This window comes from Neovison vison, chromosome 4, assembly GCF_020171115.1.
Source record: "Neovison vison isolate M4711 chromosome 4, ASM_NN_V1, whole genome shotgun sequence".
NCBI lineage: Eukaryota > Metazoa > Chordata > Mammalia > Carnivora > Mustelidae > Neogale > Neogale vison.
In genome coordinates, this window is record NC_058094.1 from 39,044,145 (window position 1) to 39,071,686 (window position 27,542).

Sequence of the window (27,542 nt, forward strand, 5' to 3'; positions counted from 1 at the left end):
GTCTTGACATACACCAAAGAAGAGAGGTTATAATTTTATTTGCTGAGCCAAAGAGGTTCCCATCTTAATACGCTCACTTAATGAAAACTGTGTGTACTGTAATGACTTTTTAAGAAGCATGTGTTAAGTTTGAGCTGGGCTAAAACAAGCAAGCCTGAGTCCATTACTCTGTTTTAAGTCCAACCCCGGGTTCTGGAGCAGCAACTGCTCTTGCTAATTAGGATCACATTGATGAGGGGAGAGTGCGAAGACGGCTGCCTTGATGTGACTTTTTTCCTAGGTTGGCCAACGACAGCTTCCCTCTTCTGATGTCTGGGTGCTACAGTCAGCAAAAGGCGTGCGTGGGCTTCTGGGAAGGTCACCGATCTGGTTGGCTTCCATACACAAGTCATTTGGCAGAAAACTTGGCTAGTGTGCAGAGACACTTTTAAGTGAATTCCATGGGTGTGGAGACATCCTCGCAAAGCCCTTTTCCTTCCCTTCCACTCCGAGCTGCCAAAAAAACCATTTTACACGGCTCTAGGCTCTGGCTCTGTGTTTAATACATGTTAGGTCTGAAGGTGGCAGCCCAGGGAGGGCTGAGCCCATATTTGATGCTGGCAGTCCCCTTGTGCAGCTCTTTTGATAGTCTGGCAAAGATACCTGCCCTCTCCCCTTCAGACCATTAGTAAATGCCTATGTAATGAGCAGCAGTATTATTTAATGATATTTAAGTCAGTTTCTAGATGGGTTGTGAAAGCTACACATGTTTTTCAAGAAATTGGAACTATTTTCACAGTCTCATTAGTTTTCCTTGATCACAAACGCTCAGTTTGCACAGCAGGGTTTTATTCTCCAAGGATGAATATTTCAAAGACAATACATTGCTCCATGGAGGAAACAACTCTAATGGTGACAGTGTCTATACAGATGGTCTAGTGAGATCATTGCTAAGAAGTTATTGTTGATGAACGAACTGAGAGTGAAAAGACACATAAAATGAGGTGTGGTTTGGGTCAGCAAACTAAAATATTTAGGGCCAGAACAGATGGAGTAATTAAAAAAAAAAAAGGTGGAGCAAAAAGGAGAGGAGAGGGAAGGTTCTTTACATTCTCAGGGGGGGCAGTAAGACCCAGGCGGGGGGTGGGGGAAAGGGACGAGGAGAGACCAGATGTGGAGGAGATCCTGCCATGAGGTTTTGTGTTCGAAGAAGGTACAGGAAGGGGTGGGTGAGTCCGTTGGTCTTAAAACTCTTCCATATGACTGGGCATTCTGGAAACCTGCCCAGATTGTTCAATGGAAGCTCGGTTCCTAGGGTGACAGATCACATCTCGGGCAAAAGGTGTCCTGCTTCCTGTTCTCTCTGGCCAGGGAAAAATCTCCCACATGCGCTGCCTCTTGGTGGGTCCACTTGCACACCTTTGGGCACCAGGCTGAACATCCAGGATCTAGTCATAAGATCTCCAGAGCATGTCAAGATGAAAAAGGCTGAGGCGCTCTCATCAGTAGAGTGACGAGAGGCATACCGGCATGGGGACAAATGACTGTATACAGCAAACAGAGGAAGAGGGTCAAATATTAAAGTTGGATTTAAAATACATTTAAGGGGCGTCTGGGTGGCTCAGTGGGTTAAGCCTCTGCCTTCGGCTCAGGTCATGATCTCGGGGTCCTGGGATCGAGCCCCGCGTCAGGCTCTCTGCTCGGCGGGGAGCCTGCTTCCTCCTCTCTGCCTACTTGTGATTTCTGTCACATAAATAAAATCTTAAAAAAATAAAATACATTTAAGAGGGGCACCTGGGTGGTTCAGTTGGTTAAGCGTCTTGTCTTTGGCTCAGGTCACCATCAAAGAGCTCTGGGATTGAGCCCCGCATCAGGTTCCCTCCTCCACGGGGAGCCTGCTTCTCCCTCTCCCTCTGCCTGCCACTTTGCCTACTTGTGCTGTCAAAAAATATAAATAAAATCTTTTTTAAAATAGTAAAATAATTTTAAGAGAAGTATTTAACTGGATTGGCAATGAGATACAGACAGAGTGAACTGCTGAGTCACGGAATGGGCTCCAAACATCACCACCTCACAGGGGAGCTGAGAGGACAGGTCATCACTCAGAGGAACTATGGATGCGGCCTTCCTGCACAGCCTGGGTTATGCTGAGCGTCAGGGAAGGCTGCTTCGCCAGTTCCAGATGGGACACCTGAGAGTGACAGGATATCCTGGTGTCTTGTGGTGTGCTCTGAGCATAACACGAACCATATTCCCTGAGGACGGCTCCCAGACTCAAAATCAACACTTCTACTTAACCATGTGCCATTTTCTGTAACACAAAAATTATCAGGCAGAGGGCTGGAAAATCACAGGGAGGTCCATGCAAGCAACTGTGATGTCCTATGAGCCTTCCAGAGATCAGGGAAACAGTCCGAGAGGCCTTTTCCATTCCTAACAGCTCTTAATATGATTAACTTACCATGAATCTTATGGGCACAAAGCTTCCAGGAAGAGAATTTCTTAGGCTGAGTTTATAAAAAGACTACTAATGAGATACACCAAAAGAAATCACCGAGGCTGAATCTCAGGGGTAAAAAGTCCCCCCCTCCTATCTCCTCTATTTGATCTCCCTTGAAACGGAGTAAAGTCGGAACTGCTTATTAAAAGTTCACCATGCACAGATCCGTACCCCTGGGGATAAAAATACATTATATGTTTATTAAGAAAAAAAAAATAAATTTAATTAAAAAAAAAAAAGTACACCATGGACATAAAGCAACCGTATGCAAAACAGCTAAGCACACGGAGCCTGGCAGGGGTGGGGTTTAGAAGTGTTAGCAGCTCAAGTCTGTTGGGCTCCATTTCTCTTGGCCTGAGATGCTCTGGTTTTATCAGCAATGAAACAGGGGGTAAAAAATTACACACACACACGTGTGTGTGTGTGTGTGTGTGTGAGAGAGAGAGAGAGAGAGGGAGAAACAAGTTGTAAAGGTGCTTCCTTGGGCCAAACTGTGTCTGCATGGCCACATGTGAGTGGGAAAGGTCCCTAAGCATGATCACCACAAAATCAAAAGGTTACTTTCTCAGATGTCGGCAAATCTCACTTTAATTGCAAAGCCTTCATTTACAGCACACTCAACAATGAATAAAACAAAATCAGGAGAGCTGTGACTTTTGCACATTTGAATATATGAAAGTTCCTTGAAATTTGGTAGTTGCGGTAAGAACATTCCACAAGAAAAGCACCCCTCTCCTCATTTCTCTGAAGACCGTTTTACATTTGAACAGATGACTGGGCATACTCGGAATTTCAAAATAGCATGCTATACCTTGCAAGGAGATTAGAAGAAAATCTTTTATCATACTGTTAGGCAAATAAATCCTTAGTGACCAGGGTGGGCATGGTAAACTAGCAGAAAGGGAGCACCAAGTGGTACTAAACGCATCAGCTCCTCTCTGGTGACACAGGTGAGACCCGCCTATCCGTGACCCCAGCCGTGGGTGTTTAAGACCAGCCGTCAGAGAGCGCATGCGAGTCACTGCCTGGAATTGTTGAAAGGTCTCAATTTCGCCCGCAGACAGAATCCTTGAACAGCAAATACAAAACTGTCACTGAATTTAAGTCTAAAGAATCTTAAGGAAATTCTCGTTTTACTTATATAGACAGGGACACCTACGTCCGTCATTAGAGCAATCCTCACACAACGGACACTCGTGCTCTGTAAGGTGTGAAGGGTTTGCTCCAACACTGGGACGGCTTAAGAAAAGCATCATCTAATTCTCATTTTATTTTACACTCTCGAAACAGAGGGAACACAAAGGGAAGGTGTGATGCTGAACTCCCGGCCTCTGACGTGGGGGGCTCATCCGGACAGCTGGGAAGGGGACCCCGGGGAAGACGACGGAAGCCCAGCGCGCCGCCCTCCAGAGGACTCTACACGGAGTCCATCAACGTGCTCTAGCCACAGTGTATGCTTCAAACTAAAGAGGGTTTCACTTAACGTCTACATTTTAAAACTGGAGCATTTCAGCAACAACGAAGCTCAGAGAGCTCATCCCGGAAGAGAAAAAAAAGGACTATTGCTCCGACGTCCGGAACTGAAGTCGCTGTGCTCAGTCCCTCCCCCTCGCGGGCTCAGGCAGACACGTAAGGGGGTGGCGGCTCCTTGGCAGCCCCATTCCCAGCGGCGTCATCGCACGGCGGTAACAGCACCTGAGAAGACACACAGCAGACAGCCGGGTTAGCGCGCACACGTGCACCCCCGCTCCCCGGAGCTCTCACAGAACCGGACTCTCACCGAACGGAATGCCGGTCATGACCTGTGCCAAATTTCAACTCGCCAGCAAGCGGCCACACTTCCAGGAGACGTTTTGGCTCATTTTTTTTTTTTTTTAAAGATCTTATTTATTTATTTGCAAGAAAGAGACAGAAAACGAGCAGGGAGGAGGGGAAGGGAGGAGATGAGTGTGACGCAGGCCCTCCACTGAGCGGAAGAGTCCGATGCGGGATTCGATCCCAGAACCCTGGGATCACGACCTAAGCTGAAGGCAGACATTTAACCGACTGAGCCGGCCAGGTGCCCTGAGACGACAACGACTTCTTTTTTTGTTTTTTTAAAAACATCTATCAATTGATGAATGGCTACATAAGATTTTATTTATTTGCCAGAGAGAGAGAGAGAGAGAGAGCACAGGCAGGCAGAGTGGCAGCAGAGGCAGAGGGAGAAGCAGGCTCCCCGCCGAGCAAGGAGCCTGATGTGGGACTCGATGCCAGGACGCTGGGATCATGACCTGAGCCGAAGGCAGCCGCTTAACCAACTGAGCCACCCAGGCGTCCGTCCCCCAAGACGACTTTTTAAAGGAGAAAGTAGGAAGAGACTTCTGGCCCCTTCTAGGTTTTCTAACCCTGCTCACATGAGCCTGGATGTCAAAGTACCTGGAGGGCCAAAGGGCTATGTCTCTAGGACTAGAAAGGAAGCAACTGTCTTTTGAGAGGAAAAAGGCTTCTGGGTGATGTCTACGTGTGCACACGAACAGGGTGGGCACCTGACTGACCATGGAACCACTCACAGGGAGATCGGCCACATCTTCTCAGCAGAGCCTCGAGTAACTTACTTCACCTCCATTTCTACACCTGTAATACAGGGATGCCAGAGATATGGAGGTCTACAGAGTAGTTAACACTGCTCGACGCACACCTGAGATGGGTGATACCATCCATAAATGGCTGAAGAAAAACAAAAGAGAACAAGCACTTGTGCTGACTGACAACCTTCCTGTTCACATCTCAAGTACAAAAACAAGTGCCTGGAATGGTTCATGAACTGACAACATAAGGAAACACCAACTAATTCTGGAGTGAAAAACCAACCGGGGCATATGAACTCAGTATAATCAGCCTAGTAGTATAGTCAACTACCATTTACTAGGCACCTACTAGACGGCAGGCACGGTGAGTACAAGGTAATTAAGAGAAAGGACAGTCCCTGCCCTTAGGCATTCAGAGATGAGATAAATGAAAACCTTACTCAAGTGCTTTGTGCGAAGACAAAGAACATTCACAAATGGAAAAGAACAAAATTATGGACATCACTTACACTGAAAACAGTAAACATTTATCAATGTTTGCATTTTCATTTATTTATCCTTTTAGCTTCCAGAGGTACACACTCATGTTTGAAGTTTTTTGTTCTAAGTTTTTGTCATACGCTATTCCCAGCAATACTAGACACAGACACACACACTCCTACCTCTCTACTTTAACCCACTTGACGACTTATTCTCCTCTTCTCCCAGTCTCAGAGCCCCTGCTGAGCTGAAGCCCAGTCTTTCTTAAGGCCAGAGTCGGGCCCAGTGCGTACTAGGCACGCACAGAACTCTGAAGCTGGTGGAATGAATAAGTGAAGCATCGCCTGGGCTGGCCATGGGACACTCTGTACGTGCACACGACTGCCAAGTGAGCCTGGCATTGCAGGCAGAGGACGCTGGCACCGGTGAGGGTCCAATCAGGAGACAGAAACCACCCAGTCATTGGAACAGAGAAGACTGCAGAAAGAATGATTAACAGAGGACCAGAGGCAAAGCCGTAAAATCGGGCATGATCAATGCGTGGGTGTGAACAAGATAGCGAAGAACACACAGGGAACACTTTAGGCGTCTGGGGAAGAGGGATCAGGCCCAGAAAGAGGAGGCAGCACTGCGGGTAGACAGGTGAGCACACAGGCCAAGGTTGGGCAGTCTGAAGGCAGAGCGCCTGCTGGGACCCCAGTGAGAGGGTGAGGGTCAGAGCATGAACAGAGCCCCATCTTCCACCCAAAGGCCCTTCACCCAGTGTGTGGCAGCAGCATCTCCGTGAGGGTCCCAGCCTGACCAGGGAGAAGAGTTCATTCTCTAAAACAAAGCCACAGCTTCCTTCCCTGAGTCTGCACACTGGCATTTGTTTATGTTTGTGTGTGTATGCGCATGCGTGTGCGCGTTAGATACGATAACTTATAGCCAGCAGCACAGCTGTGAGCGAAACTAGAAATACTAAATTTTGCATGACTGAGCTCCAGCATTATGCTCCTCAGCCTCATTAAACAATTACCTGATTCATATCTACGATTACCCTTTGAGAGATTACCCTCAAACACAGCGGAGCTACTTAAAAGGGAGTGAAATCAGCGCTTCATTCAATTTATTCTCTTTCCCTAGCAAAATGCAACACTCAAGATTCTGCAACACAGAAGATTAAACACGACTTTTTTTAAAAAAAAAAAAGAAAAAGTAGTACTCTAACTTTGCCTTTTTTAGGATTTTAGTTATTTGAGAGAGAGAAAGAGAGGGAGAGTGAGCATAAGAGGGGGGAGGGTCAGAGGGAGAAGCAGGCTCCCCACTGAGCAGGGAGCCCGATGTGGGACTCAATCCCAGGGCTCCAGGATCATGACCCAAGCTGAAGGCAGTCACTTCACCAACTGAGCCACCCAGGCTTTGCCTTTTGTTTGTCAAAATGTGTTCACATTGAGTTAGGTAGTTTGTCACTGCTTCTTGCAATTTATCTTCAAACTTGTTTTAATTATTTATAAAAGCATTAGAGAGAGAGAGAGGGAGGTAACACGCACAAGCGGGGGTGGGCACAAGCAGGGGTGGGCATAGAGGAGAGGGACAGGCAGGCTCCCCGCTGAGCAGGGAGCCCGATACAAGGCTCTATCCCAGGACCCTGGGATCATCACCAGAGCTGAGGGCAGATGCTTAACCAACTGAGCCACCCAGGCACCCCTTCAAACTTGTTTTAAAGTTTCACTTTTTATCAGAATTTTAATATCCCAATATTGGCTTTTGTCTCAAATATCCTACAGCCTCGGACTCTTTACCCAACGTCAAGATGCCTGGTATACGGCATCTTACAGACTCTTCTGTCTTTCACCAGGGCTTGTGACCGCCTCGCCTGTCTCCGCTTCCTCACCACCACATACTAAATGCAGCCTGAAGAACGGTCTTCACACAGTACCTCATGCTCTTTTCACGGACAGTCGTCCAAATGGAGTAGAAGTTTTACATTCTGAAACGACGTCATCTTTTTAAAATATAAATGATGTTAGTATTATTGACAATCTCAAGGAAGGGGTTGGTGCCATCAGGGCCACCGCACTTCCTCTATTATAGGCTGCCGATACTGACTGGAAACACTTCCTATTGTCCTTTTCTACTAAGATCAATGGAGTACTTGGAAATCCGAGAAAACTGCAGTAGGGTCAATTAAGACAGAACATGCTAGTTAAGATGCCATACAACAAAACTGGTTGAAATCCGATTATTCTGACATTTTTAGAAGTTGGCATTTAAACTCCGTCTTCCACTTTTCGAAATTTAGTCATTCATAATGAATGGCTAAAAAGTAATCTCTCAGGACTAAGAATATAGGTCACAGCCTACTTCAAAAGGAAGTCACTGTCTGGTACGTGGCAGCTACTCAGTGAGTCGGCAAACAAAAACACATTACAAATCTCAGCCACAGACCACTTTACTTGAAGCAATATTCAATACAATGAAATTCTAATCTAAGTACCGTCCCTTGGAGTCTGTCTTACTAGGAGCTCAACCATGGAGTGACTGTGTGAAAGTGTAACTTTATTCCTTGCAGATGGAGAACTCCCTCTTGCCAATGACCCCAGAAGGCAGCGGTTCATTAGGAAGATTAGACTCTGTCTGGATTGTCTCTTTAACTGGGAGTTCTCTTGCTCGGTTACAGTGTGCTTGTGGGAAAGGCAACTCCTCAGTCATTTCAGTGCAACTCAACAAATACTCAGAGTGTTACCAGAGCGAACTTCATTTTCCTAGCTACATCGATATATAGAACAGTTGGAGGGAGAAATAAATTAACATCAAAGGTTGCAAAATGTAACAGAGAAGCGATTCCAGCTGGCCATACATCCACCAGTGATTAAAGCTTGGAAAACAAATTAATTCCATCAAATACTAAGAAATGATAAAAATGCTTAAGAGAAAAGAACTATTTATTGGTAAAAATAGGAGATTTTTGGATACTATGGTTAAAGTTGGACTTCTGCTATTAGAGCTTAGGCACACTGAATGTGAAGGCTTACTTGGAACGCTATAGTTGCTAAGATGACATCATCCAAACTGTTCCATGTAAGTCACACAAATGTCTTCAGACATTCACAAGACAACAGGCCAAATTTTGTGTCTGTGCAATTATTTCCCAGGAAGAGTGTTCAGAGCTTTCATCAGATTCTCAAAGAACCATCCCTGGAGATTCGGAGGTCCAAAACCGGGGGTCAGGAAGAGGCACGTGGGAAATTGCACCTGAAGTCAGCTTGCTGGCCTGCACCCTAACAAGTGGTACGTTAAAATGAAACCAGTGACCCGGATGACAGCTGTGTGCCGTCTCGTCTCCCCTGGGTTAGGGAAGGAGAAGCCCTAGGAAAGAAGGAGAACTGAAAGATCTGAGAGAGTCAGTATTAGTAGGCAGTTGGCAGATCTGATAGCCACAGAGACAGGATGGGGACTTAGATAACGGGTACAAAACTTGGCAGCTAAAAAAACAAGGCAAATGTTTGCTGGGAAAAATCCAACACCATAAGAGAATGTCTATCCCAGAGCTCTGCACCGATCCATATGTATGTGCCTTGTCAAAGGTAAACACTGCTGAAGACAGCACCGGGAAATCTGGTATGACAGGAGAAGGACAAGGGAAGCAGAGAACACGAGGAGGAGAGTAAAATCCTGTTCAACAATAAGCAGTCAAAAGAGATCTTGAACAGATCATCGAATAGCAATGTAGACATTATTTTTTAAAATACAGAGGCAAGGGGTGCCTGGGTGGCTAAGCCGTTAAGTGTCTGCCTTCAGCTCAGGTCGTGATCCCAGGGTCCTGGGACTGACCCCCTCATTGGGCTTCCTGCTCAGCAGGGAGCCTGCATCTCCCTCTCCCACTCGCCCTGCTTGTATCCCCCCTCTCACTGTTGCTCTGCCAAAGAAATAAAATTTTAAAAACAAATAAAATAAAACAGAGGCAAACACTAGAAGAAACAGGAAAAGGAAGTCAGCGGTGCTCACTGCTGGGGTGAGAGCTAAGAGACAGGCAGGGAAATTAAGGAGAAATCAGTCTTTCAATGCCATGAGCTCTAGCTATGCACATGAAATACCACATTGACAACACAGATGACGACTAGAAACTTAAAAACTGAAAGAGTACTCATGGCAGTGTTAAAGGGAAGAGGACATCTGTCATCTAGGGGCGACTTTCAACCTGAAGATGGGGGCAGGCTGAGGGCCACATCGCTCCTTTTGCCTCGCTGGCTGGCAGGCAAGCCGTGGGCGTGACAGGAGCTTCTGCAGGGGCCTGCAGATGAGCCAACTTGCCAGGTTTGTTGACTCTCAAAAGCAAGAGAAGGGTGGCAGGGTCTGGACCCCGTGCAGTACAGACACAAACAAAGCAACAGGGGAATATGGTGCGGGCTGAAGTTAGTATCTCGGGTGAAACGTGCTCGCCTGGAGACGGTGATCAGGACCGGCCGCACCCCTGCCTGAGACCCTTCGGTCCTCTGAGCTCCGAACTCCACATTAAAGCACAATGCAGCACACCCCGTGCACCGGTGGGAACTGGAGAACTATGGTGCCCAGAAGTAGACCCACGGATACACGTGTGCGATGGGAAAGTGAGCAATTCCCTCACTTAGTACCATTTCCTCTGTGCTGCTCATGCCCTGGTCCGTCCTACCCAACTGCTCAGCCCGACCTGATCTACTCCCAGACCTCCCAGTCACAGCACCTCGTTACCAATCCCACTGCGACTCCTGATTTTTCACTCCTGGAATGCTTTTTTTTCTTATGTTGCTCCATATAAACCCAAACAACCCAAGGCCCAAGTTAAGTTCACTTCTAAGACGGAGATCTGAAACCGTCCAGCCTCGACGACACTCTTCTCCCCATCTTCATGCCACACAATTACAAGACAGTAAATTCTTGGAACAAAAACACTACGATGACAGATTTCCAGATTCCTTGTAGACTGAAGAAGTCCTAAGAAGTCCTGGGTGGCTCAGTGGGTTAAAGCCTCTGCCTTCGGCTCAGGTCATGATCCCAGGGTCCCGGATTGAGCCCCACATCGGGCTCTCTGCTCAGCGGGGAGCCTGCTTCCTCCTCTCTCTCTGCCTGCCTCTCTGCCTACTTGTGATCTCTGTCAAATAAATAAATAGAATCTTTAAAAAAAAAAAAAAAAAGTAATGTGCCTGAATTGCAGTTTGCGTATCTGTAAAATGAAAACCATCACAGGCTTCCTTCCAAGCAGCGTTTTAAGGATCTAAGGGAGTTAACACACCTAACATGGAGTACTGGCTTCAGCATTTGGGTTTTCAGTGAATGGCAGTAATCCCCCAACTATATATAGCAAGATAATGAAGACAGTATTATCTTAGGGGCACCTGCTGGCTCAGTCAGTTCAGCATCTGCCTTCGGCTCAGGTCGTAATCCCAGGGTCCTGGGATGGAGTCCTCCATCAGGCTTCCTGCTCAGGAGGACCCTGCTTCTCCCTCTCCCTCATCCCCCTACTAGTGCTCTCGCTCATGCTCCTGCTACTCTAATAAATACATAAAATACTAAAAATAAACAAACAAACAAAAAAAACCAGAGTATCATTTTATGTAACTAGTTCAGCTACATGTTCTCCTCAAGTAAGTGATACCAGTAAGTCATCTATGTACATATTTATTTACTTGGTTAGAAAAGACATTTTCTTCCCCTTCTCAGCTCTGGCAGTAGCACAACATGTTCGAAGCTAAAACTGAAGCTGCTTTGGGCCCTATTTGTGGAAGCACACATGACCAGATAAAGGCCTGTAAGGGAAGGTCAGTGACCTAACCAGCTATCTGAACCCGCCCCTCTCTGAAGAATCCTAAAGATACTCCTGTTCTTGAATATGAAAGCAGCTACGGTTGTGGCAAGAACCTCCCCCAGCAACAGCCCACTCATGTCCCCCTACAACAGGATCTGCCATCCCCTACCTCCTATCTCCTCTTTTACCAAATCTAAACAAAATAACTAAATGGTGACAAAAGCCACTCTTTGTCCATGAAAAATGGATGGCATTTTTACCCCGAGAGGGGTGGGCACAGAGCTGTAATTCTTAAACCCCAAAGTAAGGTCTGGCTGAAACAGCCTATCTGCGCACTCACTCTTGGCCCACGTATCAGCAGCAGGGGGCAGAGAGGCAGACCTGAAGGTAACAGGCTGCCTTTGGGAGTAGGGTGCCCTGTGTCAGCCTAGCAGTGCACTCAAGCCAGGGGTGGGGAAAGGCACATGCAAACTGTGCGTCATGAAAGACCAAGGCACCCAGGTCAAGGTGTAGGCAGTCGGCTGTCTGGAGAGCCTTAGTGGCATTACGGAGATGAGCCTGGAACAACAGGCATGATCCCAGCTGGTCTTGTAAGCAGTGACAGGAAAGTGGCCCAGAGAAACCAGTGGTCCTCACCATTTTGGGGGGCTGTGGGGGACCTTTGGGAGCTTTGGTAACGTTCTCATGTGAGAGAACTCTCCTCTGTGGGCATACACAGATTCTGTTTACAAAATCAACTGCCCTTCTCTACCCACAAAATATGAAAAACTACAGAAAATACCACTGGGAATGAAGACTTCTCTTGTGCTGTCTCCTTTGGGGAGCTACGGGGTGGGAAGCAAGGGGTCCGGTATTCATGAAAGCACAGCCACAACATATCCATTAACAGTCCCTCGAACCTGCCTCACAACTCACAAGTAAGAGAGAGTTGGCAGGACAAAGTTACAATTCTGCTCCCTCCTCTCGTTTTAAGAAAAATTTTGAACGCAAGCCGCTGAGACTGATATTAGGGGTAATCCTAGATCTGTTCCTATTCACCAAAAAGGCAAAAAAGAAAAAAAAAATAAAACATAAAACCACCGGTAAACTTATTTTAAGTATTACCCCACGAGTCACAAAGGCTTTCACAGAGCAAAGTGGGTGACATCACCACTGAGAAATGCTGCAGTTAAGAAATGGCAGAACCCCCAAAGACTTTTAAATAAGGGGTTGACAAATCAGGTTTATGATTTAGATCAATCTGGCAGCAACGGAGAGAGAAAAAAAAATGGAAGAGAAAACAGAGCCGAAAAGACCTAAGAGACTAAACGTTAACAAGTTGAGAGAGGACTCCCAGCTCACTGGCCACGGTGACGAGGAAGAAATAGAGTGAGCCCCGCAGAGTGCTCTCTCGGGATGACCGCTAGCTGGGCGGTTGGGGGTACGGGCTCAGAGCTGATCTGGTTCACATAACCTAAGCGATTTCCTCCGATAGAGATCAAGAAGAGAGCGAGACAGATGATTTGTTAAATACTTTGGTTCGTTTCGTCAATGAGCGTGGGTCCCGCTGTGTGCCGGCACTGAGGACACCACACTAACCGAAACGGACGAGGCCTGAACCAGCGGACCGATTATCTGCTAGTGGAGGAAGCTGATGAACAGAAGTTCTCTTCCATGGGGAAGGGAGGACCTTCTCAGCCGGTGTCCAGTCACAAGACAGTCCCACACACACACTGGTTTTTTCCTCTTTGCCACCGTATTGAGAAGCCTGGCTCCCACTGGGATAGTGGCTGAGAGCCTGGGCTGTGGAGACCATCTGGGTCTACCCATCCCAGCTCCAAGGCCTCGGGCCCGCCACTTAACCTCTTAAACCCTTACTTTTCTCCATCTATAAACAGGGGCCATAACCGTCTCTCTCTTACAAGATTAGTGAAATAAATCCAATCAACGTGCTTAGTGGATAGTAGTACAGGCATGGACGGAGGCTCAACTCTTTATTCCATGCATTTATGGAACGATGAGATGGCCTGTGCTACTGGACACACTCCAAGTGTTAAAATGACCCAGAAATAGCCAAAATGGAAATTAACTGGGATATAGTTTTCATTCCATACATGAATGGATAGCTAGACACAGAGATGGATATAGCAAGAAAGGAACAGAGGGAGAAGGAGAGAGAGAGAGAAAGTATGTATGTACTCTTCTTTTTTGACAGTAAACTAAAACCACCATTTATGGAACAAATCTTTGTAAAAAAAAGTGAATGACAATGCATCTAACAGCTTTAACTCTCTTACTCTCTCACTCTCTTACAAAATTTTAGTGACCGTTTTACAAGCAAATTATTCTTATATTGATTTTATAGTTTGTTAAATATAAGCCTGATTCAAATCCATAGACAAAATCAGAAATATGGGAGAACTGTAACTTTCTCAGGAAAGAGATATCCTTTGCAAGAGCCAAAGGATTAGGGGCTGCTCTATGCCAACTCAGTTGTAGGAGGGGAAAATTCAACTCGGAGGTCTTTCAAGGCCAAAAGCCAGGACCATTTTTTCGGGATGGTTCAAACAGCTGTCCTACAAATGCCTAGAAAACTTGGCTGAAATTCCCACTAAGGCAGAGGTCTCTGAACCCGGTGGGCCAACTCTGCCCTGCCACCTGTTTTTCGTGTGGCCTGTGACCTAAGAACGGTTCTTAACATTTAATGGTTTAAAGGAAAAAAACGCTTTGTGATATGTGAAAATTACATAAAATTCAAATTTCAGCATCCATAAATGAAGTTCGATGGGCACACAGCCACACTTAACTCACGTATGGATTACCTACAGCTGGTCTCACACTACACCAGCAGGGCTGAGTCGTTACGACAGACACCATATGGCTCACAAAGCCTAAAATATTGACTCTCTGGCTCTTTATAGAGAAAGTTCGCCTTTGCCTGTTCTAAGGGAAAGCACTACCCTGAATTCGGCCCTTGGAAACAGGCTACTGTCAGATGTGAAATTACACAGCCTTACAACCACCTCAGCATTTAGAGGCACTTAGGGAACTCTTCCAAAGGTCCATTTCAATTACTCACAGGAAGTCAAAATTTTCTCTTCTTCACCATTTGTTAAACCCCATAACAGTCCACAATGTATCTTGTTTAAAACAGGCAGCCGTTAAATTAAATGCTTGTCTTAAATTGGTCACACCACACCTGCCTGTTTAGAGGAGCTGCCTTTATGCACGCCGAACAGCAAAGGGGAGGTAGTGGACTCACAAGTCTTCACAATTAACTGAAATAACCATGTGGGCACTTGGCACGGAGTTATCACAAACAGCAAGTCTGGGTTATCTTTAAGGAATCTAGATTAACTATTTTCAAACTTTTAAAAATATCCTCACCAATAATATAAATAAGTAAAATATCCTCACCAATAATATAAATAAGTAAAGACATACACATAACTGCATTTTTAAAAATGCTAAGGTACATGTTTCTATACACTTGAACATCTGAATTTAGGCTTTGCCTTGTAATCGACAGCATCTAAAATAATGGTGCAATTTACAACTGGCGGCATCTTGTATCCAGTGAATCCAACACACCAGGAGATGAGGTAAGCAGATTTTAGGAGGTTCTAGGGAGAAATCCCCCTGCCGAGCCCTGCCAGCCAAGGGAATCATTTCCAAAAGCAAGACAGAGGATTTTATCCTCAATTCACTGAAAAACTACTAAAAATTGTACTTGTTTGGTATTATAGAAGGAAGTCATTATTTATACTCATAATATAGAACTCATACTTCAAATAGTTCAAATTGGGTCAAAAACTCTCACTAGCGAGGTATTTGGTCTGGAAATACCAAAATAATACAGCAGCTGAGACTGAACGTTAAGAACCTTCTGAGCACTTAAGTATCTAATGCTTAAAAAACTGTATCTAAATAAATACATCTTTAAAAGCCTGTACTTTTTTCTAAAATAAAAATACCTAATTTAACTACAGAGGAGATGGAAGAAATGGCTGGCATGCATCACCACAGGAACCTTCTGGAAAACAGCCCGGCTGCTTCCCCGGCATTCCCCCAGCCTGATCCCCCAGCCTGAACATGCAACGCCACCTACCGCGCCATCTCCTTAACAATTCTACACCGTTCCTTCCAGAGGCTGCCAAGGCAGCTGCAGAACTGCTCACTGCCTCACATCTCAGCTTCTTTCCCATTTTACCCAGTTCCCCCTTCCCTACACACCCCACCCCCCTCCCTCCCTCACATCAGTGGAAAGGGAGAAATGTCTCCTGCTTTGATTTCCAGCATCCAACAAATCAATGTTTAATTTTCTATTACAATCTAATTTGTGCCTACGAGCTTCGTTTTTTCCTAGCTGTGAACTGCAATACAAACTTCCGTATTCCGCTTTTTAAAACATCACAAGCCTTTCTTCCGTTACTATGTTTGTAGTTCATAATAATTTCTCTGACAATAAAGACATTCTGTCAAGGGGATGGACCCTTACTTTACCAAACCACTCCCCAGTTATTAGACAATGCACTTTGATACTTACTTTTGCTGTTAAAAATGATGCTGCACGAACATCTTATACATTTTTCTTACTGCTTCATTAAGATACATACCCAGAAAATTAAGTTAAAAAATAAAATCCAGTGTCTCCTTTGTTAGAGTAAAAATCAGTATGAACTCTACTGCGGACATGAGTGATACGTCAGTCAACTTCTGTACGTGTTTTAAAGTAAAATACAATGAAAACAGAGGTTATCTATGTCCTCAATTCACCATAAAACTACTCTAAGTTGCTTTTGCTTGTTATTATTATAGAAGGGTTACAATTAATTAACATCCTCTTATCCAAGGTCACAAGGAAAAACTGGGTTTGTCTGAAGTGTTCTTCCAGAACTTTTATGTTTCAAACATCTATGTGTTGACTGACCACTCCAGATGCTTGCTGGATGAAAGGACTGAAAAGCGGTATGGGTCACAGATAATTTCTAGCAGAACAGGATGTTTTTTAAAGTGCTGTATTTTACTAATGGAGGGAAGCAGTATGAGCAGAGTTAATGTCATATAATGTCAGCTAGAACCTTGGAAACTACGTGAAAGCAGGTGAAGAGCTTTCAGGAGGAAATCTCGTGCACCAGCCTTTCCCGCTCGGACCGGCAGGTGGGCACCCCTGCAGCTGTGTGCACACGGCAGGAATCAGGATGCTGGGGGCTGCGTCACCAGAAGTGGACTGTTCAGCAGCACAACTCTGAAGGAGGCGGCTGCTCGCTGTTATAAAGGCTCCTTTTAACCTGTGCTTTTCTTCCGACTTTCCTCAGTCACCCTCCCATCCCTTCCACTGTGCTAAAAAAAAAAAAAAAAAAAAAAAAGCAAAAGTAAGCGAGCGAAATTAAAAAGTCCCACTGCTTCTCAAGTTTGCAACTCTCCTTGAGAATAAGCTGTGTGGCTGCTTCACTCCTCGCCCCAGGGAGGCCCGTGCCAGGCACCGGTGCTGAGAAGCCCTGGTCCTCGCTGCCATCTCAGCAGACCACAGTCTAGGGGGACGTGGGTGCGTAAGAACAGACAGGAGCTAGGCTGCTCAAGGCAGTGTCCCTCCTGCCTCTCGTGAGCCCTGTCATCTTGGGAAGTGACCGGGGGTCACTCTCCTGTGTACAGGGATTAGGAGAACCTTCTTCAAGGGATCTTGGGAGACAAAATGAGCTCATTTACATGAAGCACCCAGCTTAGATCCTGGCAGATGGCGACCGCTACTCAAGTGTCTGGGAAAAAGCTGTGTTCCCAAAGCCACGGACCGGGAAGGTGTTAACAGATGCAAAAAACAGAGCATCACTGGAATTATTCAGCCCTCAGGCAGATAGCATCTGTGGGAACAGCTGTGGAGACAGCGCACGGGAAGGTGGCTGGGCCAGGTAACTTCCAAGGTCTTGTCCTAGCCTCAGAGTAAGGGGTTTTTGTTTCAGGTACAGTCATACACAAGAGATACCCCTGAGAATCATCTCACTCCACAGCCCCTCAATGATCAACTTTCATTTCTACCTCCTCCAGCTCTGTCAAATCCTTCCCCTCTTCCTCACACTCTCTCAACTGTTGCCCTGATCAGACCCTGAGCATCTCCATCCTCACAGGAACCTTAACTCTGGAGATCGTCTAATTGCTCTCTCTGCTTCTCTGAGATTTTGCCAAATGTCTATCAACTTCTCAGTTGTCTTGGCCTTTTAAAATTAAAGGCTGGGTGGGGGAAGCTTAAGGAGGAGAGATCATACAAATTATTAAGCTGCAAGGCAAAGGAGACCTACCGCTGAAATGTTACAAGTAAGACCGCTCCATTTTGGATTCCAGTACGTGGTATGCCAGAAGTTTCTGAGTCTAACCCACAGGCTACTGTTTCAAACTCTACAGAAAGTCCTCTTCTTAAAGAACCTTGCCCTCTCCAACCCACCACTGCTTCTGAACCCTCTGGTTGCTACAGACAGAGGTATGATGAAAGGTATGTGTTGCTGGTGAAGTGTGTTTAATGAATCCGAAATGGCCAGGCCTTGGAAGAGAGCTTGAGAGCCAGCCTAATAACTCGTCTTCTGGGGGAAGCCCTCTCTTAAACTGTTTCTGAAAGTGATGACCTTTCCTCAAGAATCCTCAAGAATCTGGGAAGAAAAAAAAAAGACTCTGCAAGACAGGAATCAGTGATTCATCTTGCCATCAGTCCAGCTTCTCCAGCATGAAGGACCTTCTTCTGAAGTCTAACTAAAAATCTCTCCTGTTGGCAATTAGTTTATTCCCTTCCCTTTACCTCTCTCTCTACAGCAGAGGGGAGGAGGGGGAGAATAAAGGGACTCATGTTACATCGTCAGGAACCTGTTTCTAACCATAGCCAACCTAGGCAGAAATGCCTGATTTTTAAAAACAAGAGGAGGAGGGAAAAAAGCAGTAGATTCTTATTTTTTTTTAAAGATTTTATTTATTTGACAGAGAGAGAGATCACAAGCAGGCGGAGAGTCAGGCAGAGAGAGAGAGAGAGAGAGAGAAGCAGGCTCCCGCCAAGCAAAGAGCCCGATGCGGGGCAAGATCCCAGGACACTGAGATCATGACCTGAGCCGAAGGCAGCGGCCCAATCCACTGAGCCACCCAGGCGCCCCAGGCAGTAGATTTTTTATGCACAAGTTCTGAAAGTTGTTAGGATCACTATTAAATCCCACCCAACCCCCAACCACCTCAGCTAAACAGGAATTTGTTTTGTGGCTTTTCTGACAGCCCAAGGTCAGCCTTTTGTTAATCTCAGGTCCCTCAGCGGAAATGGCTGCCAGGGAGCTCATCTGGCTTCCACTGGGTCAATGACTTCCCCCCACCCTTTTTCTTTCTTTCTTTCTAACATTTTATTTATTTATCAGAAAGACAGAGCATAGGTGGGGGGGGGCAGAGGGAGAGAGAGAGAAGCAGGCTCCCCACTGAGCAGGGAGCCCTGATGTCGACTCAGGGGCAAGATCCCAAGGCCTGGGCTCATGACCTGAGCTGAAGGCAGACATTTAATGGACTAAGCCACCCAGATGCCCCCATTGCCATTTTCTTAACTGTGCTCTTCAACCACTCAAACTCAAAGCAAGGCGCCACACAGCAAAATACTTTCTGAAATCAACACAATAAACCCGTATATAATGTTAATCTGGATTAGCACCCACAAAATGGCATGGCACAACAGGGTCTACGAAGTTTAAAATTTTCCTATTTATTCCTAAATAGGAATTTTCCTACATTGCTCAAGTCAATGAGATGCCATTTTGGCTAAGTAATAATCTCACTGCTTTTGGAATGCTCCGACTCCAAAGGAATCACGTTCCCTACTCTGGGATTTAACTAAATACTGGGTATTACTATGATTCCAATCTTCACTAGTATTAGCAAGACAGATTAAAAGAATTTTTTTTAATCTCAATTTGCATAAATTTTAATGTGAAGAAAATCTGTTTCTATAATCTACATGTTTGGTATTTAACACATTTTTCCTTTTAGGGCCAAATTTTGGTGGAGGCAGGGGAGAGACTGTGGTATTACATAACATATATTCAGAGCGTGATTTTTACCACGATGTCCAAAAAGGAGGGTGCTTAGGGTACCCTGTAACGGAATGCAGCGACTCAAGGGGGCACTGTGGGATTTTTTTTTAAATTCCAAGGAAAACACAGCAAGAAGTGGCAGGTATTGATGAGGGAGTAGGAGGCTGGCTGAGGACAGGGCAAAAGCTGGCACCTTGCACCCCCTCTCCACCTGCCCCCCTCCATATGTGTAGCATTCCTCAGGCACCCCTGACTGCCATAAAACAATAAATAGTTAACTTGCAGGGATCACAATCCTGCAGAACAGAAATCTCCCTTGCTCTACGATGTCCTAGAGATCTAAACAGGGAGGTTACCTTATCAATAGCACAAATTTCCAGAGGCAAATAACTCTCAGTTCCTGAAGCCCTAATGTCTCCCTCCCCACCATAAACTGGAGGAGACTGAGGTAGAAGGGAATGTAAATGATAGCAGGGTCATAATACCCCACTAAGAATCTCCTAACTATCTTGATGTTAATGCCTGACCTAAACACGACACTGATCAAGCCATAAGGGCAAGCCCCCCCCATACCTTGTAGGCCCTCCTTAACATGTGAAAACTCTGTTGACACCTCCCATCCCTTCTCCTCACCTTCCCTCAACCGCAAGGTATAAAACCTGCCATCCCTCACAACCCGGGGCAGCAGCTCTTCCTGCCCACGGGTCCTGTCCCCGTGCTTTAATAAACCACCATTTTGCACCAAAGATGTCTCAAGAATTCTTTCTTGGTCATCGGCTCCGGACCTCAGCCCACCGAACCTCACATAGGTTCTAGAACTTCATCAGTATCACACTCACTTCTACTCTTAAGTTGTTTGGACCTGACTACTTAAAATGCAACGGACAGTTAGGTATTTCGTTTGACCTATGGGCACCATGAAAAAAAAATACCAAAGATCATAGAGCCTTATGAACTAATAGAGTCTGTGTGACCCCTATGTCTTAAGCATTGCTTTCCAAGGTTTTGGTTGGGAAACTGGAGGTTGGATTAACCCAGGGAATGATTCCAGTATCTGGTTAACTCATCCATCCTCCATCTCAGTAGTGTTTGAGAAACTACATATCTGGCTAATAATATGTGTTCTTTTTTAGAGGAGAAAGAAAAAAAAGAACATTTATTTTCTACCAACAAGAGCCCCCAGAGGATGCGTCCACAGAGGTCACCCTGAGACTATTCAGCCTGGGAGAAAAGCCATCTGGCTTAGAATCTGATAGGAAGTGAAAGGCAACATGTTATTATGTCAGTGTGGATTCCCAGTAAGACAGGGACAAAAGAGCAGCATACATTATTACATGCTATGAGGATCTTAATACAGCGATGAAGACCAGCGAAAATGACAGAACTAGATCATTCCAACCCCCACTTGGGGTCTCAGAGTGTGGCTTTGGTATATTTAGAGTTTTAAAGTTGGAATGCAAGCATTAGCTCCTTTCATTCGAGTCAAAACAGTCTTCAAATATGGGGAGCCCTGCTTAAAAAGAATTATGTTCTCCAACCCTGGAAATCTAGATATGGTCTCCACCTAAAGGAAGCAGTGCTCCTTGAAGAAATGGCTGATTCTGGGTCTGGGATTATAAATGGACAAGAGGAGCATCAAGGATCCTGTCAACCAGACAGCCAAGAAGCCATGGTTCTGTCAAAAGACCCCGGGGGCCAACCTGAAGAGGCTCCCACTGCCCAAAGACAGTACAATTTGAGCATCAATAAGGATATTAACTAAAATGTACAAGCTTTTTAGAGAAAGCTTTTATTATTTTCCCTTTGAAAGTCTCAAAAGGGTACGGAATAATAGGTTAAGGTTTTCTTTAGGCTTACTGGTAAAATATATCAAGATCGTTTACTTTTCAATTGGACACCCCCAGCTCTTCTCCTCATAGGCCTCTTTTCATGACTTCATGTGTTACATAAAAACAAACAAGCAAACAAAAAACCCTTCACTAGTCACCATTAGAGAATGACAGACCAACTCGCCATTGGGACAACTGATAAACAACAAAACCAAGTATATTCACCCAGATCACAAGTACCACTGGGTAAGCAAATCACGTATGAGGTAAAGTTTCTCTTTACAAAAATATTCCAGCTAATGAATGAACAAGGGATGGCATGTAATTAGATTGCAGACCCTAATGAATCACTGAATCCAGGTGTTAGATATTCATGGCTGCTGACATCCCCAAAGACAGAATCAGCCAGACATTATCTGCCTCTTGCTGGAAGAACAAATGATCAATTATAAAGTAATATTGCAGCAAAAAAAAGGGGGGGGGTGGATATGAATATGGGAAGCCTCTAGATCCAAGCGCTCATCTACTGGGAATACAGAGGACTACATTACAGGCAGTCAGACAAATCTAGTCTGTAGGACGAACTAGTTTCCGTAACAAAAAATTGGAGTCTTAAAATACAGATTGACCCATAGCTCCTATTTAAAATAAACCACTAGAAAAACATGTATGAGACAGCTGGAAATCTGAGCACTTAATGGACATCTTATGCTATTAAGGAGTTATTATGTTAGGTATTAATAAGGACTCCTTAAAAAAAAAAAAGCACAACATCATTATCTTTTTTTAAAAAAATCTTTCAAAATACTGTCAGAAGAGTTGAGATTCAGGTGGTATATTTAGCCTACATTTTGGAGTAGATTACAACCTACTTATGAGAAATAATAAATCTCTCTTCCCCAGGAATACGCTTCTTTAAGAAACAAACACACACATACACAGAAAAAAATAAAGGTTCACTGGGAACTTTGAGAAAGTAGAAACATTATCAGCAACACAGTTTCCTGTCTTAAAAATGTCAAGTTGGTAGAGCATGATGACCAAGAAGATAATGACCAGTAACCACTGCTGAACAATTCCCCAGCCCCTCCTGTCAACAAACCAGGAGACCATCACAGTTGGCTTGAGTCTATGGTCCCAAATCCTAGTGATTCCAAATCACCTGCAACCTGGAAGCTTTTCTGAAGAAAAAAGTCTATTATTAGAGGAGCTAGGGAAGTCCAGTTGAAAGTGTAACTATTTTGAATCTATGTTAGTTTGAATAAAACCTCCCTGTTATTCCATGTCTAATTCTCAATCTTTAGATGGGAGAAAATAGAAGCTTCCTCTAAAAAGCCAAGTTGGATGCATTTTAAGGAGTTACTCATGGTTCTTAAATTCTCTCAGCACCCCAATTCCTACAAATTTCAGAGTATCCTTGGATCTGGAGGTCTATCTATACAATGCATACCTTTTCAGCCATTCCACCTGGCTTCCATTAAAAATACACACCACCCTTCAGAAAGCCGTGAGCAAACCACACCCAACAGCGCACTAACACTAACATGTGAGGCACAGGCATTATCGTCCCTGCAACACTTCTCAAGGCTCGCAACTCAACATTCAGGTGACATTCTGATGCATCTCTACTGTTTAGCAACTCTCTTGGTTCCTCAGACGCAAAAACCTCAAACTTGGTTTAGATTTCTCATTACATCAGCAGGACAATAAATGTACCCTGGGATTTCTTGTTTAGGAAGAAAGGCAGGAAAAAAACTTACAGCTAACTAAATATCCAGAAACTCAGAATGAAGGAAAAAGTTCCTTAAGCCAGTAATTTTACCAAAATTGTGATCATTACAAACAGCTATTTCTTTAAAGAGACTTACTGACCAAGAGGAATTATTTAAAGGGTTGAAGGAAAATATGTGTTTACTGTGATCAGGACACAGGATTCTGCAGAACTGATCCCCCCAACCCCAAGAGCCCCCTCAGTGTCTGACACGCTGGGCTTTGTGCACCTGGTGGTGGCAGAGCCGCCTCTTCAACCACTGCTCAAACACATGCAAGTCAACTCAGGACGTGCTGGGTGAACACGAAGAACAACTATTCACGTGCAGCATGCTTTCTCTCAGAAATTCCACACTGTTCTCAGTATATCAGCTGGTACATATATGTAATATAAGGAACGAAACTGTTTTATTCCCATTTTATATACAGAGAAATCAAGTCAGGACAGGTTAAATTACTTCAGTGAGGGCACAGAGTGACTCACCACAATTTAGAAAACAGAACAAATGTGTAAAACTCTGTTCTGGTTTAGACTTAACACGCCCTTGGTATTTACCCTTCCATGCTTGCTGTCCGTTCTATATCCCCTCCAATCCTGTCCAGTACGAGCGCCATCCCACATATGTCATTTTTGCATTAACCACTCCTTGAGCACCTACTTGTTCCAAGCACTGTGTCAGGCACCGTGCTGAACACAAAGATGATGGGACAAGAAGAGGCTAATACCTAGAGGACTTATACTTTTCTTTTTTTTTTTATTTATTTTTTTATTTTTAAAGATTTTTATTTATTTGATAGACAGAGAGAGATCACAAGTAGGCAGAGAGGCAGGCAGAGAGAGAGGGGGAAGCAGGCTCCCCGCTGAGCAGAGAGCCCGACGCAGGACTCGATCCCAGGACCCTGAGATCATGACCCGAGCCGAAGGCAGAGGCTTAAACCACTGAGCCATCCAGGCGCCCCGGACTTATACTTTTCTTATGAGCCAGGCAGTTTAAGATAATCTATATAAAGGACAAATGACTTTGAGGACTCTTCCAGTAAAGACATGTTTTCCATAATCATATTAAATAGGTTTAAAAACTTTAAGTATGAACAACTAAGAACAGAACAAGACTTAAAAATGTAGCAACCTCTGCTATTCTCATTTCTCTAGCTCTACAACCAAATTTCTGGGTTCCAATTCACATGTCAAGTCAGACAGCAGTCATACTAAGCCGAACTGGTATCTAGAGTTTTATACCCTGGCTTAGTAATTCGAGTTTGATATATATAAATATGGGGAAGGTACATGTATTATCCATCTGTAATATTTTTTTTTTAAATAAGCCAGAACTTATTTAAATAAAATACACGAACTATCTACATTTTAATATCCTCTAAGGAAAATAAAACACATTTCACTCTACTATCTTTTGACTAAGCAGCTATTAAGTCTGTTTCAACAATGTAAAAATAGAGCAAACACACCAGAAACATCTAGAAGCTGTCATACAGTAGACGTGTGAACATCTCCACATTGAATGACTTCACACCTACCGTAGTGTCATTGCTGGTAACATAAACCAGGACATCAGAGGAGTTCCTGCCATTGATATACCGGTAGCAGTTCCAGACACAGCTAATCAGGTAACCCTGTAAATGAGTAGTGATTATTAGTCTCTGATTTCCAAACTTCAGACAATTTTCAGTCCCCCCACACAGAAAACCGTATTACAGAACTTTTATTTGCTAACTTGTAAGTGCACATAGTAACTCTACTAAATCAAGGAACTCTTTACAATTACAAATGTTCGGTATAGAACTTTCTGGCAGCTTATTCTATCACAGCCGCCCTCTCCCAAGATGGTAGGCGGTGGTGGAGGGGACACGGGAGAGCAGGAGAAGATGCAGCTGGAAGGCACAGTTGCCACAAACACTTGCTTTCCTCAATGTCACAGATCAATCCATGTGTTAACCCATTTTTCATCACATTTTTTTAAAAAAGATTTATTTATTTATTTGACAGACAGAGAGACCACAAGTAGGCAGAGAGGCAGGCAGAGAGAGAGAGGGAAGCAGGCTCCCCGCTGAGCAGAGAGCCCAATGTGGGGCTCGATCCCAGGACCTTGAGATCATGACCTGAGCCGAAGGCAGAGGCTTTAACCCACTGAGCCACCCAGGTGCTCCTCTCATCACATTTTTAATCTCCGTCTTCAGAATTTTTATTCTACATGATTATATATGATTAAACTAATCACTTTCAAGTTAATTTTTAAAAACCATTCACAGCATATAAATTTGCTTTCTGGTCAACAGAGGTCACTAAATCATCTCCATCTTCATACTAAAATATCTGGAGAAGACCATTAAAATCAATGCCCAGAATAAAGCCAAGGATAAAAGTACAAGTTCATGGGAGACGTGCAGACTATGAGCCTCTTGCCCTTCCACTCGGGGCACCTAGGAGTGGATTAGAATTAGAGGACGTCAAAATCCCTTTCCCACTTTACACTTTTTTGATCAAAAAATGTAAAGATGGGGCGCCTGGGTGGCTCAGTGGGTTAAGCCACTGCCTTCGGCTCAGGTCATGATCTCAGGGTCCTGGGATCGAGTCCCGCCGTCGGGCTCTCTGCTCAGCCTGCTTCCTCTCTCTCTCTCTCTGCCTGCCTCTCCATCTACTTGTGATTTCTCTCTGTCAAATAAATACATAAAAAATCTTTATAAAAAAAATGTAAAGATGTGGAGAAACTGGAACCCTCGTTCGCTGTGGGTGGCAATGTGAAATGATGCAGATGCTTTGGAGAACAGTCTGGTGGCTCCTCAAAGGGTTAAAGAGTGACCATACGACCCTGCAGTTCCACTCCTCCGTGTATGCCCATGAGAAAGGAACGCGTGCCCACACTCTTGTACACAAATGCTCAAGCAGCGGTATTCCTAAGAGCCAGAGTAGGGAAGTGACTGCAACGTCCATCAACTGATGATCAGCTAGACAAAATGTGGTATATTTATTTATGGGGTGGGTATCGTTCAGCCATAAAAAGGAAAGGAATCCTGATACATATACAACATGGACGAACCCTGAAAATATGCTAAGTCAAAGCAAGTCAGTCCCAGAGGACCACATATTATAGAATTCTATTTATATGAAATGTCCCCAACAGACAAATCTGTAGAGAGATAAAGTTGATTAGTAGTTGTCAGGTGTTGGGGATCTGGGGGTGAGGAGGATGAGGGATAATGGCAGGTCATGAAAATGTCCTCAAGTTACCCTGTTTACCACAGAGCTGGGTTCACACAACTCCGTGACTATACTAAAAACCACTGAATTGTACCCTTTAAATGGGTGAACTTTATGATTTATGAATTATATCGCAACAAAGTTGTTCTATAACAAAGATGCTAAAAGACAAAAGGAATGCCTGTCAACATTTCTTTGACATTTCTTGGAAGACTGAGGTAAAATATTCCGTTGTATACTCAGAATGTTCTCAGGCTGCACTCATCCTTAATGGTGGTTATTTCTCATATTTAAATATTCTGTGATGATGTGAAGATGAAAATGTGTAAAATGGTACTTTATGAAATGTTTCTGGACAGCAATAATCCGAAACCGGGTATCAGCAATGACAAAAAGAGAGACAGGAAGGGAGTATTTCTTGAACAATGCACATAATATGTTCATTTTACTCAAACCTTCAGTTTACTCAATGCTGTCGTTCCTTTAGTGAGAAAACAAGAGCCTTGGACTTTCTGAGAACTTCAGTACAAACGAAATCAAATGTTTGCACGTACTCATAAATTATGTGTTCTGTGAGAAGACTACAGGCATCCATGATTTTAGCATGAGCAGTAGCTACTCTTTGAGTCCAGCTGAGACCTCTGCACTTGACATGTCGACAACACAAGGGTTCAACAGCAGAAGGGAGGCACCTGGGGGCGGGGGCTTCACAAGCCCAGCCAGCATTCTCCAGGGTTCCTGACACCACCATATGCATTCACTTACTGATCACGGCAAGGGGGAAGAAACCCTCTGGCCTATTGTCTCTAAAAACCCAGTAATTTACGTCACTGACCTTACTTTCTTTCTTGACATTTCTGTCATCTTACTCAATTTCAAGAGAATTAAATATTTAGTATGTTTCCCAAATAAACATGCAGTGACAAATCGTCTCTTGGTTTGGGCTCCTAAGGAACCCGTGTGGTGATAAACTTTATCAAACAGTACCCAGGAATTTAGGTCACAAGAGCCACTAATCAGGTCAACTGATACATGCAATCACAGCATGTAGACTCATATTTATTTAAATGAATAATCACCAAGTCTTTAAGTGCAAGGCATCAGCATAGCGCTAGGACAATGATAAAACTTAAGGCACAGTCTACCTTCTCAAGGAAATACAGTCTGGTTAGTAAGCAGGTATTAAGTGACGAACTACTGAGACAAGGGCGCTTCTCCTACAGGCTAGAGATAGGTCTGCATTGTACCTTTCATTCGATCATTATAATTAAGTGTTTTGCAATTTATAAAAGCACCACGGGGCAGACACTGTTCTTACAACCTAACCCTAGTACTAGAACAAGGCCTGGCACATGGGAGACCCTTAATAAATATTTATTGAAAAAAAAAAAAAAAAGAATGAA

At 44.4% G+C, this 27,542-nt stretch overlaps 1 protein-coding gene across 2 annotated transcripts in view; it reads right to left on the reverse strand.

The window, feature by feature from the left end:
- Positions 1 to 3,049: 3,049 nt before the first annotated feature.
- LAPTM4B (lysosomal protein transmembrane 4 beta) overlaps positions 3,050 to 27,542 on the reverse strand; it is an 83,614-nt gene continuing 59,121 nt past the window's right edge. For both annotated transcript variants that reach the window (XM_044245236.1, XM_044245237.1), the window contains exons 6-7: positions 24,459 to 24,554; positions 3,050 to 4,174 (exon numbers count right to left, since the gene is read on the reverse strand). In XM_044245236.1, coding sequence (XP_044101171.1) covers positions 4,097 to 4,174; positions 24,459 to 24,554 — 174 coding nt within the window. In that variant the 3' untranslated portion in view covers positions 3,050 to 4,096. The remainder of the gene's footprint in view (positions 4,175 to 24,458; positions 24,555 to 27,542) is intronic.